Source organism: Durio zibethinus, chromosome 7 (genome assembly GCF_047325235.1).
Source record: "Durio zibethinus cultivar Kanyao isolate XHJ-2024 chromosome 7, ASM4732523v1, whole genome shotgun sequence".
NCBI classification, from domain to species: domain Eukaryota; kingdom Viridiplantae; phylum Streptophyta; class Magnoliopsida; order Malvales; family Malvaceae; genus Durio; species Durio zibethinus.
Window position 1 is genome coordinate 12,645,268 of NC_143168.1, and position 13,608 is coordinate 12,658,875.

At 24.8% G+C, this 13,608-nt stretch overlaps 1 protein-coding gene across 1 annotated transcript; it reads left to right on the forward strand.

Moving 5' to 3' along the window:
* Positions 1 to 3,581: 3,581 nt before the first annotated feature.
* LOC111277663 (monooxygenase 1-like) lies at positions 3,582 to 7,466 on the forward strand. Its single transcript, XM_022864061.2, has 6 exons — positions 3,582 to 3,757; positions 3,962 to 4,108; positions 4,369 to 4,419; positions 5,167 to 5,335; positions 6,169 to 6,397; positions 6,744 to 7,466. The coding sequence occupies exons 1-6, from the start codon at positions 3,651 to 3,653 to the stop codon at positions 7,268 to 7,270; spliced, it is 1,230 nt and encodes a 409-aa protein (XP_022719796.1). The 5' UTR covers positions 3,582 to 3,650; the 3' UTR covers positions 7,271 to 7,466.
* Positions 7,467 to 13,608: the final 6,142 nt, after the last annotated feature.

Genomic DNA, 13,608 nt, shown 5'->3' on the forward strand with positions numbered 1-13,608 from the left:
TCAACAATAAAAATTTTATCAACATTTTACTAAAAATATCTATCTCAAAATATATATCAAAATTTTTTCAAAATTTATATACTTAATCTATGAAACGAAACATTTTAATCTATCGATTTTGACTTTCGATTTTAATTTTTATTTAATCATTTTTAATAAAAAATTTTATAAACTTTACTTAAAAAACTTCATTTAAGTCTTTTATTGAGTTAATCTCTCATACACTCACCCAAAATGAGCATCAAATTCACAGACAAACCACAGAGTTTTTTATTTGAAGAAAATTTCACTTCAACTTTTTTCTTTTAAGTTAGTAAAAGAATTTAATTTAGTTTCTCTTTTCCTCATAAATTTGAATATTTTTAGTATATCTATAAAAAAAAATTTTGATCTATGTAAAAAAAATTTTCAAATTTTATATACTTAATCTATGTAGTGAGATCTTTTAATATATCATTTTTAATTTTTGATTTTAATTTTTATTTAATCATTTCTAATAAAAAATTTTATAAACTTCACTTAAAAAACTTCATTTAAGTCTTTCCCTCATTAAGTTAATCTCTTGTACACTCACCCAAAATGAGCATCAGATTTACAGACAAACCACAGTTTTTTATTTGAAGAAAATTTCACTTCAACTCTTTTTTTAAGTTAGTAAAAGAATTTAATTCAATTTCTCTTTTCATCATAAATTTGAATCTTTTTGGTATATCTATAAAACAATTTTTGAATTAAAATTAAATAATGATTTAAGTTTTTATTATTTTATTATAATTAATGAAGTTTTTAAATATTTATTTTCATCAATTAAATTTTTATTAAATAAAAATTAATTAAGCGTCAATATTTATTTGTATCTAATAACGAATTTAATTTGATAAAGATAAATATTTAAAAAATCACTCTTCAAAGTAAAAAATTTAAAATTTGAGTGACTTTTATAAATATTAAAAATTAAATATTATTGATTTTTGTTTCAAAACATTTTTACCTTTCACCAAATTATTTTCTTGTGAACTTACAAGTTGACTAATGTAAGATAATATTAGGATAATTCAAATTGGAGTTGAACCTATTCACTTCCGGTCCGATCATTTCATATTATTTCGAGTTTAATATTTGAATTATTTAAGTTTTAAATATTAAGAATTTAAGTTATTAAATTTTAAAATCAAATTAATTTTAAATCATTTTGATTTATTTAAAATTAAATCATTTTAAAATCAGTTAATTCATGATTGAATTGAGTAGATTGAGATCGTATATCCGCCAGAGGTGAGATGCTGGATTAGCTTGAAAAAGTACCTTAATGCTAACGCATGTGTGGAAGTACAATGTATATGCTAATTTATATGTTTATATTTATTTATTTAAAAATGATCGTACTATAATTTGTATTATATATTAAATATTAAATATATATTTTTAATTTTTTTTAAATTTATGTATAATTTTTATTAAAATTTTAAAACATATAACTTTTCTATAAAAAAAAAAAGTATAGTTTTCGTATATTTTATCCCCTTTTATCTTCTTTTAAATTATCAGATGTAACGCGCAGGATAATGACGAGGTATACAATGCGACCCTATCCGTGCTTTGTGGTTCGGTAAATTGAACGGTGAGGACGAGGCCACCACCATTGGCGCACTCGGGACAACTTCAAGGCTCCACCATAACATGGCTGATGGGCGCTCCACTTCACTAGGATACTGTGCAGTAAAAATTGATACTGTGTCAGCAGCTAATCATGATGGACTGATCGATGCAATTCATTAAACCACACCACTTAATTAAAAAAGAAAAAATCATGTGATTTTGTTTTTTCATAACTTTTTTATCCAATAGCAATTAATTCAATTGATTCTGCTTCTCATCATTTTGTTGTGATCCCCCGTGGCCCCATCGACCAGGAATAGGGGTTGGCATTATTACGCACGCTTTGAAACTGGAAAGTTTGTCTTTTTTTGTGACAATATTAGCCTCAAAGCTTTTTCTTGGGACCTCCGTAGACAAAGACTTGACAAAATACAAAAAAGAATATTATTAAAAAGCGGGTTGTGACTAAGTACACTAGAAAATGTCCCTGCATTATTACAGGAGTAATAAATAAAGAAACAAAGATATATTAATCAATCTTTTTCTATTTTTAATTTATATAAGTTATACATTTCTTAAAATAATTAAAATAAGGGAGAGAAAAAAATGGGAGATAAAAATAAAAAATTTTAACATAGATCATATTTTTTAAATTTTTTACCATTAATACTTACCGACAAAAAAATATAATACTTTTATATTTATTTATTTTTTAAATAATCAACTTGTAAAAAATATTTTTCTAATTATTTTGTTAGTAAATGATTTTGAAATCCATTGGCAACTTTCAAGCTTCACTCACAATCCATTAACAATTTAATCCTATATAAGTCAAATAGACAATCATATTTTTTCGTTCTCGTTTCTTTATACAACATTTCTTCTACTTTCACTTTATTTTTTTATTGCTTATATTTTTTACTTTGTTAACATGTCAATTTTATTTTCCTTATTAAACTTTCAAAATTAAAATTTGTAATCACAATTATAAAATCATTATCTTTTACAACCGGCTTAATTTATAAAATCAAAACTTCTCTATTACATAACACTTACACAACATATTATACCTTTATAACAAACTAACTTAAAAAATACAATCTTACCTCTTCAATAGTAAGTAAAAAATTATAATCATATCTTATATTTAAATTATTTGGTGATTGGTTCTGTTTTATCAATGTAATTCTTAAATTGGTCTGTATGTTACAAAATATTAAAAATTTATACCATTAAGGAGGTGAATTAAGTAATCAATTTTACATTACCAAATATGTATATTCGAATATTTTTTATGTTATCGAATATACACATGTGATAATGTAATATAATTTTCAAAACAAATATATTCCGTAATCCAATATGATTTTTAAATATGTATATCCAAAAATTATATTATATTATTAAATATCCATTTCAAGTGACATAATAAACATATTGGATATACATATCCAATAATATAATATTAATATTAAATATTTATTTTTATAAGCATTAAATTTTCAATTCAAAATCGACTTTAAACGATTTACCTTGTCCAGCTACTTTTCATCCATTCCGGTTTAATTTTTCATTTGACAATCTATTTTTACAAAATTTAATAATTATTTCAAAGATTTACGATTTGTGAACTGTTCAACTTAGGGTTTTTGGTACCACGAAGACAAACAAAAGAAAGAAAAGAAGAAGAAAAGAAATCCTAGAGGGGTGTAAGAGGGTTAAAAATATAATTTATCAAAAGATAAATAAATTATTTCATATATAAATATTTTTGCAATAAAAATATTAGATTGTTTAATACGTACTTTGTAATGTATTTAGAATCACTTCTTATAATATTTATTTAGCTTTCGTTTACCTACTCCTAGATTTTTTTATAAATATATTGTTATAAAATTTGGGAATAGTGAAAATTAGTGTGGTGGTGGTAATTCAAAACCCTGTCACACTTTTTTTTCCAACTACTTTTTCCCCTTTACCCGCTTAGTAGGTCCAAGCGAGACAAGCTAGCTTGAATTATATGGGAGAGAGAAAGAAAGAAGGAAAAAGAAATGGCAGGGCAAAAAAGAGATGAAGTGATGAAGATGGGTGAAGAGCAGGACATCGTCATTGTAGGCGGTGGCATTTGTGGCTTGGCCACCGCCCTTGCTCTTCACAGGTTCTCCCTCTTCCGCCGCTTCCTGCTGTTCGATGATCACCCGTTTTCCGTTTCCCTTTTTCTTTTTTGTTTTTGTTTTTGTTTTTGGTTTTTTCCTTCCCTTTTTCTGGCTGTGAAACCAGAAGCTCTCAACCATACGAGTTAATGGACCCGTTCAGGCTGAAATATATAGTAATTTGAAGTATGTTTCTTTGGGTTTTGCAGGAAAGGAATAAGGAGCATTGTGTTAGAGAGATCAGAAACGCTGCGAGCCGCCGGCGTTGGCATCCTTATCCATCCGAATGGATGGCGGGCACTTGTTCAGTTGGGTGTTGCCTCCAAGCTTCGACAGACTGCCATTGACATTCCTTCGTGAGCTTATATCTCTCCCTCTCCAACACATTCAAAAGAATCATTAAAATCATTTTTTTTTATCATAATAAGTTAGTACGTTTTTTCACCAAAATTAATAAATTCTCCTATTATTAGTAAGTATTGGTCATTTTGTTGTACCTATTAAAAGAAACAAATAAGTAATTTCAGATTTTAAATACTACTATAACTATCATAATTGAATATGAATGATTATAGTTTTTATTAGATAGAACTGTATAATTTTTGTATGTGTGCAGGGGAGAACTTATGACGGTTGATGACGGCGAGCGACATGAAATAGCTCTTGGGTAAGTTGGATATCCTTTGAAATATTTCTTGCATTTCAATTTTTAGCTATAAATTGAAGTAAATTTATTATTTTCAGCAACATTCAATCCACTATAACAATTATATTTGTTTCTATATTTTTTTATTTATTGGTCTGAATCTGTAATTTTTTTAAACCATAATGTAGATCTATTAATTGACAAAAAAGTAAATATATCATCACAATGATTATTAGTTCATTTGATAAGAAATTGAGTTTTTTTATATAAATCAAAGTCTAATTTTTATAAAAATAATTTGAGAATAAAATTTTAAATTATTGTAAAATAATTTATTTTTTAAATAATTTATTTGAGTATATAATAGTTCAGATTGAAAATAAAAGCAAAGTTTTAAGATATCGGAATTTAAAATTTGTTGAATTTTATATTTTAAGAATAATTATATAAATTAATTAAATTGTATGTTGAATTTATTTCAAATAATTAGAAAAATAAATTAAATTCAAGTAAAATAAAAAGATATCTTGGTTTATATATTTTTTTTTTATAAATGGAATAAGTTTGAAAATAAAAAATTTTAAATTTATTGGATGTTATTATTTATGAATAATTATATGAATTAATTAAGTTAAAATATATGTTAATCTTGGATTTTATTATTATAATATAAAGGACGTGTATGTGAGTAAAACAAGAATGAGTACTGTATAGTTGTTTTTTCCAAGGTAGGTGTGGTGTGTGGCTGAATGAGAAAAAAATTTTCAGGAAAGGGGAACTCCGATGTTTGAAACGGATGGATCTGATTAAGGCATTAGCAGAGCCATTACCGGCCGACGTCGTGCATTTGGGATGTCAGGTGCTCTCCATCATTCTCGATCCTGTAACTTCGTATCCCATTATTCAACTTCACGATGGAAGTATGATTAAAGCCAAGGTAATTTTTTATGTTAATTATATATAAAATATAAAAATTAATGAATAATAATTCCTATTGTCATGATAAATATAAAATATATATTTTTATTAAATTTATATTTATTAAAATTTTGAATTTATTATTTTCGTATTATTTATTTTTAAACATATATTAATTTGTGTTTTAATTTTTTAATGAATTGAAAGCCTATAAAACTCATTTTTTCTTTTTTGTTAGCAAACCTATTTTATTTTTTGTAACAAAGAGTTATGGAGAAGGAAATTACTTGATTCACCAAATCCTGTAAAGTTATCGCTTTTCAAGAATATTTTAATTAATATGCATTTTAGTTTTCTTTGAATTTCATTAAATTTTATATTGAAGAAAAATTGCTGAAGGATTTCATTCCAGATATAATAATTAATTGGATATGTTGACGGTTTGGGTTGAGCATTTAAAAAGGAAAGCCAGCCCATCCGATAATTATTTTATTATAAAATAATAATATATTATTTTATATAATATTCTAATATATGTTTTTAAAATTAAAATAAAAATAAATAGAGAAGGGCCTAAAATTCTATGTACTAAAAATCGAGTATGGTCAAAGCTCGTGAGTCTTTACGAATAGATTCCTGGACATCTCCAATGATAATGAATCTTTTGTAAAAGGTTATGGTGTTTAGTTTGAATAACAAAATTTATTTGTTATACCATATTGAGTGTACACCAAACATGTAATTTTATTTATATAATAGATTTACAAAATTGTCCCTCCAATGCTAATGAATTTTGGGTTTTTATTCTTTGGAATTGGAGCAATGTGTGATTAGTTGCTTCTTTCACGACAGATTGTAATTGGATGCGATGGTGTGAACTCTATAGTATCAAAATTTCTAGGCATAAATTCTCCAAAGCTTTTCTCTCGATGTGCGACCAGAGGTTTCACATATTACGAAAGAGGTCATAATTTTGATGATCAATTTCATCTATATAACTCACAAACTGTTCAACTGGGACAACTTCCTGTCACGGACAAGCTTGTCTATTGGTTTTTGACTCGATCATTTACTTCTCAAGGTAATCTTTTTATTTTTTTTTAGGTTAAATCATAAAAAGTTAATCATGGTTTTGGTGTTAATGTTATTAATAAATTATAAATTATAAATTACAATAAATGTTTAATTTAATATTTAAAAATTATTTATTTATTATATGTTATAATTTAAAATTAATTAAATATCATATTAATTAACATATTTATAATTCAAATATTATATAAAAAAATTTTAAAATTTAAATATTATATTAAATATTTTATTTTAAAAATATTTTATTATAATTTAAAAATTATTTGTAACATTAAAATTTTTAAATAAATATAATTTTTGAAATTATAATAATTAAATTGCATGGAAATGGTCAGATTCGGGTGCTTCAAAGAAAGATCCAGCATACATGATAGAAGCATCAATGGAAGCAATGAAGGGTTTCCCAGAAGATATGGTGGAAATGATAAAGCTCAGTGAACCCAAGGCATTGTACCTCACAGAACTGAGATACCGAACGCCATGTAACCTGTTGCGAGCCAGGTTTAGCAAAGGGACAGTGGTTGTGGCAGGAGATGCAATGCATGCGATGTGTCCTTTCATCGCACAGGGTGGAGGGGCTTCTCTGGAGGACGCTGTTGTACTGGCAAGATGCTTGTCAGAGAAATTGATGCAGGCTGCTAATCAAAACCAACTTGGACGAAAATTGATGGTCGAAGAAGCTCTTGATTTGTACGTTAAAGAGAGGAGGATAAGACTTTTCTGGCTTTCTTTGCAGACTTATTTAGTTGGATTGACACTTGACAATTCGTCCAAGATGAAGAAAGTGTTGGGTATTATCACTCTAGTTCTCATCTTTGGAGACCAGAAAAGTCATACTGATTATGATTGTGGCCACCTGTAACCAATAAAATTTATCTCATCTTTATTTTTGGTTTTGCTGGGTTTGTTTTTGCCTTTGCTTAGTGAATAATTGCATGTTTGCTTTTGCTTTTGCTTAGTGAATAATTGCATGCTTACATGCATGTTGTAATGCTATGTGATGGAAACTTACAGTTCTATAATATTAATAAACTCAATTCAGTGAGTTGATCTCTCGTAAATCACCTAAAATGACCATCGGTTTCACATACAAATCACGGAGAACTAATGCATTTTTTTATTTGAAGAGAATTTCAATTCAACTTTTTTTTTTTTAGGTTAATAAAAGAATTTAATTCAATTTCTCTTTTCTACCATAAACTTGAATATTTTCGGCGTATCAATAAAAAGTTTTTGAACTAAAATTAAATAATAATTGAAGTTTTTATTATTTTATTATAATTAATTAAATTTTAAGATATTTATTTCATTAATTAATTTTTTATAAAATAAAAAATAATTAAACGTCAATATTTATTTTTATCTAATATTGAATTTAATTTGTTAAAAATAAATATTTAAAAAATCACTCGATTCAAAATAAAACATTTAAAATTTGAGTGATTTTTATAAATTTTATTAAAAATTAAATAATTATTGATTTTTTTTTCAAACTTTTTTACCTTTCACCATATTTTTTTCTTATGAAATTATTTTATAGTGTACTGTGCTTTAAAGCTGAGAAGATCACGTGGTGGAAGGCAAGCTTGCTGCCGGTTCCACAATTTTTTTTTTTTTGGATGGTTTAGTTCCAATATTTATGTAGTGGACCGAATAATAATGAATGGCACCGAAGTGGGTAAGGATCCGCCAAGGTTCACACACAGACTTTTTTCCTTTCTGGGTAAGGATGCAATTCAAATCGATTCGGTCTGCTTAACTTTCATGTCTGAAAACTCTTTGGACATGTTTTTTATAGCACATGGATTCAGAACCAGGGGACCAGTATTTTCTATGTTTCAAATTACGCTGTTCGACTCATTTAAAAAAAAAAAAATTTAATGTTCTAAAATTATTTATATATTTAACACTTAAAACTTTTTTTATATATATTTTAAAATTATTTTTATATATTTTTATTTTTTTATATTAAAAATTATCAAATTTAATTTTATAAAAAATTTTAAATTTAATATTAAATATATTAAAATTAAAAATTTTTAAATTTCACAAAAATCAATAGCACTAAAATGTTTTAGGAAGGAAGGAGTACCAATTTAAGAAAAACATTCCTTATGTTAAAAAAATTATACATGTTATACTTAACTATTTAAATATAATTTTGGTATTTAATTGTTTCTAATTTTTTCAAAAAGGTTTTATGATTTTAATTTTTTCTTTAATTTTAGTGTTTTTGATATTTAAAAAATTATACTTTAATTATAATGTCAAAATTTTCAAAAAATACAAAAAATTAATGTGAAACATATAAAAAGTAAGAATTATTGTTATTGAAAAAAAAGACATAATTTTAGAAAAATCCAAAAAAAATGTGGACATTCAATTTGAAACCGAAGAAATAATAGTCACTTGTGTATCTTTTTGAATTGGTTTAATTTTAACACTAGACGTTTGATTTGAGATAAAATTGGTCAATATGTAATGAGAATAGAATTTTTTTTGACATAAAAGAATAAACTTGATAAAAGATTTTTTTTTATTCACGTTTGACAAATATTGTACCAAAATACAAAGTATAATGCTACAACATACTAGTTTCAATAGAGATAATTGACAGATAATTGAAATTAACATTTAAAAATTATAAATTTTAAAAAATTTATGTATGTAATATTTTTTTAGCCAATATAAATATCAGGGTAGAGGAGTTCAACGTTTAAAAATATTAATTTAAACTTGTTTAATTTAAAAATATGAAGCCTTTAAAATTTTATTCATGTCCTAATTCAATCTTGTTTAATTTAAATTTATAAGTAAAAAAATTAATTAATATATTAAATATTAATATTTAGAAATATATTTAGAATTAAAATTAAATATTATTTAATATTCAAATATTTTCTTAAATTCAATTCATGGACGGATTTCTCCGTGTCGTTTTAACTTTTAAGCTGATTTGATAGGGGATACTACTAACCTGTGGGGTGAGGATTAACATGAGGTACTCACCCACGATGTTTTCGTTTTAATATTATGTCTGAACGACAAATGGCACGGGCGTCGCATTTCTTAAAAAAAGTTAGCTAGCAGTAGATCAAAGTTGGCGTCGTGGGATAAAATTTATTGTTATCCATTATTCATCTTTTTCAATTACTAAAAGATTTGTGCTTCAAATTAATAACTATCCAATTTTAGAGTTGTTTTTAAGTTTACAAAAATACTTATGAGCTTAAGGGAGAGTGTAACACTTGAATGATTCTTTGAAGAACTTAAGAAAATCATTAAGAGGTTCATTGATTGATTGTATTAATAATTTTGGACGAGTTAGTTTTAATATTCAACATAAAGTAGATTGAGATTTTTGGGCAAGTGAGTTTAAGGAAAAAGACATAAATGTCATACGGAATGATTGAAACTCTATAATTCTTGATATTTGATTTTTTACCTCTATTTTTTTACCTTTTCAAATTATTTATTTTTGCATATATACGGTCTTCGTTAGCTTCAAATCTATATTTGTGACTATTGTAAAATTTGGTAATCAAATTATCAAAATTTTTAATTAACCAACTCATCCCCTCTTAATTGATTTATCACTTTGAGCTAACAATGACTTTTCATTTTCTTTAATTTTTATATAAAAAATTATGATAAGAGGCAAATTCATGTTTTAAAGTTTAAAGTAATGTATTTATAGACATTCCAAAGATTAAAAAACAAAAAATTTTAAAGAAAAAATTTCTTTTGATTCCTCCAAAGTTTTTTTAAACACTATTTTCATTGACATAACCGATAAATTTCATCGACAATTTTCCAATGGATACTCTGAAAAAAAAAAAAAAAAACTAAATCCATTACTAATTATGATTAATTAATTTTATAAAAAATTTAATAGCATAAAATACATTAATTTTTTTAAAACTTAGTGAAAGTTAAACAATTAGAATGAAAGAATATTATTTGTTAAATTAAAGATAAATGGATATATCTTTTAGAACCTTTTGATCAAATTTAATTATGTAAATCACCCATATATAAAAATATAATTATCTTTCTAGAAGGAAATAAAATTTTTAAAATTAATTTTAACATTTTCATTATATTAATTTTCATTAAGTAGATATTCATCATCATGAAAATAACTGTTAATTGATACACCTTTTATTAAAAATTTATGTGTGATTTTATCAATTATAATATTTAGAAAATTTAAATATATTATTTAATGTTTTTGAAATAAATATATTATTTAATTTATTTAAGTATATATTTTTATTTTATCATAAATAATGTTCTTTATTATCTTTTAAAAAGATTATATTAAAGGATAAGCATCTTAATTAACAAATAAATTAATGCCTGCCAACTAAGCCTCTAGTTAGGCTCCTTAGCAACCATCTATATAGAATAATAGATTAGGCATTAAGGTCTGTTTAAATTATTGGAACTTTTAACTTTGGTTTTAACAAATATGACCCCTAACTGAACATTGAAGTGTCTAAATAACTAAAAAATAAATCAAACAATTATACTTTGAGAAAATAAGTTTTAGAGAATTAATATGAATTTAATTTATTGATAAATTAAATGCATACCCCTTTATATAAATTGGTTTAGATTCAATTTATTTAATTATTTGAAATTTTCGAGATGTGGTGAATATCAGAAATAATCCTGAATTTAAACCCTTTCAAAATTACAAAATATTGCTTGACTTGATTCATTAATAAAGAACAAATCACAAAGTGAAAATTGTTCATTAGTAAATCCTTCACTTTTAATGCAATAAGTTCTTTAAAAGTTTCTTTTTCCTTGTTGATATTTGCTTCTTTCTTTTCCTTTGGATTTTTTTTCTATGCATTTGTCATATATTTATAGATGTAAGAAAAAGAGACAATGGTTACTGTCATAATGCATCGGTTCAAGGACTCGATCGCTAGAGATAATATATCAAGAGTCACTACTAATTTTTTTTGTTGAGGTGCGATTGACAACCAATCTTATTTTTTGGTCTACGAATTTAATGTTGGATTTGGAAGTATAGTTATGTGTGACAAAGGTTATAGTACCTTCACAACACTCGTCTGAAGACGATACCAATTAATCTTATATAATCCTAAATTAATCTTGTTCAAATATTCTTTTACTTATATTTTTTTATTTTTTATTTTTATTATTTGAATATTAAAAATTTTCTAAGTTATTTTTGATACTTTTGGTATAACTTAAAAAAATTTTTCACTTCAAGAATATTCACAGGAGCCGCTTATTTTTTTGAAAAAGCTCTGTGATTGGATTTATTTTTATATTTTGAAAGCAAAGTATATTATAATTTCCTTATATAAACACATATTATGATTTAAGAAAAAAATTGAAGAAAAATCACCACTTATGAATTCCTCTTAATTTCATCATCAACAAAAATTTTAATCTATTTTGTAATATTTATTTATTATTTATTTTGTAAAAAAAATTATTGGTTAAATTCCCTAAATATTTCTAACATTTTTAAAATATTTTGAGAAAATTGCTGACCTAAAAAATTTTAATAAAATCATCACTTCTGATTTTATTCTTGTAAAATTTTACTTACCTTAACAATTTAAATATTTTATATTTTATTATTTTTTTGAAAAGATTTTCAAATACTTTTATCAACATTTTTGGCAAAATTTTGAAAAATACTTTTTTAAAAATCACCACTTGTGATTTTATTACTATTATTATTATTCTTTTCTTTCTATATTTATTTAATTATTGCTATTTATTCAAAGTGAATATTATTGTTATTATTTTTATGTTTGAAAATTTTTAAAATATTTTCAACACTTTTAGAATATTTTAGAAAATTTTTTCATGTGAATATTTTTAATAAAATCACAACTTTTGACTTTATTGTTTTTATTATTTTATTTATTATTTTTTTCTTTTTTTATATTTTTCTTTATTCTTGTTCATTAAAATTTTTATTTTCATTATTTCATTTTATTTTTTTATTTTATTTAAGAGAAAATAAATTTTCAAATTTTCCTAAGTTTATTTTTTAACAATTATTTTAAATTAATTTCAACTAAAAATATTTTATATTTTCTACCATTTATTTTATTTTTCTATCAAAATTTTATACAAAAATAAAATAAAAATACTACAAAAATTAAAAAATTAAAAAATTAAATAAAATATATATATAAAAAATTGAGCAAAAAATAAAAAATGACAAAAATACCTACAATACCCCTAGTTAACTCTGGTTAAAGGTTCAAGGGGCGAATCAAATGATTCAAAATAGTATGGAATGGTCTGAGCAGTTCAAAACGGTCTAAACCGATTCTAGGTAATTCAAGCTGGTCTAGTGCAGTCTGTCCAATGATTTAAGAAGACTCAAAGAGGGTTGCACATGCGGATCCTAGGTGGGTTTGGGTCCACATGTAAACTCTCTTTTGCCCAAAATGATGTCGTTTTCTTTGTTTCTTTCAGACTATAAAATCCTTAATTTTTTTTTCTTTCATTTTTCTTTGCTTTCTCTCTCTGTAAGAACCAAAACACCCCATCGAAAAATTCAAGGTTGCCTAAAAATCGACCATTAGCTACCACATTAGCCGCCTTCAATCGTCAGTCAACAGAGCCAAAAAATACCCAAAATTTTCCTAAAAATATTTTCTCGATCTCCTATTTCTTGTTTTCTACTTGGTCTTACCAAATGGCCTTTGATTCATCATTGATCTAACCTTAAAGCTGTATCACAAATATTCCAAAATCTCTTTCGTTGTCGCTCTAAACTCCATAAGTTTTCACTACGTCCTTCCCATGGCCAAGACCCTCATATCTTTCCTAGATTTGGCTCAGAAACATTTCCAAACCTAAAATCTTTTAAATCGAAAACTTTCACTCTTTCTTTATCTTTTTTTTGTTATCTTTTTTACTGCTGCTAGTTCCCCGTTTGGGGATGGTATTTTTTTGTTTTCTGTAGTTGCTATTATTCCCTTCTTGGGATGTGTTATGGGTAAATTCATTTTTTTTTACAGTGGCATGTTATTTTTAGGTTTGGTTAATGGGAGACTATAAGGATGTTACTAGTTATGATGGTTTCAGGTGTGCGTTGGTTATGGTAGGGGTCTGATTTGGTAGGGCCATGTGTGGATGATTAAATAATGTGTTTTTGTCCCCAATATGACCTCCAAGCTTTCTCACTACTATTAT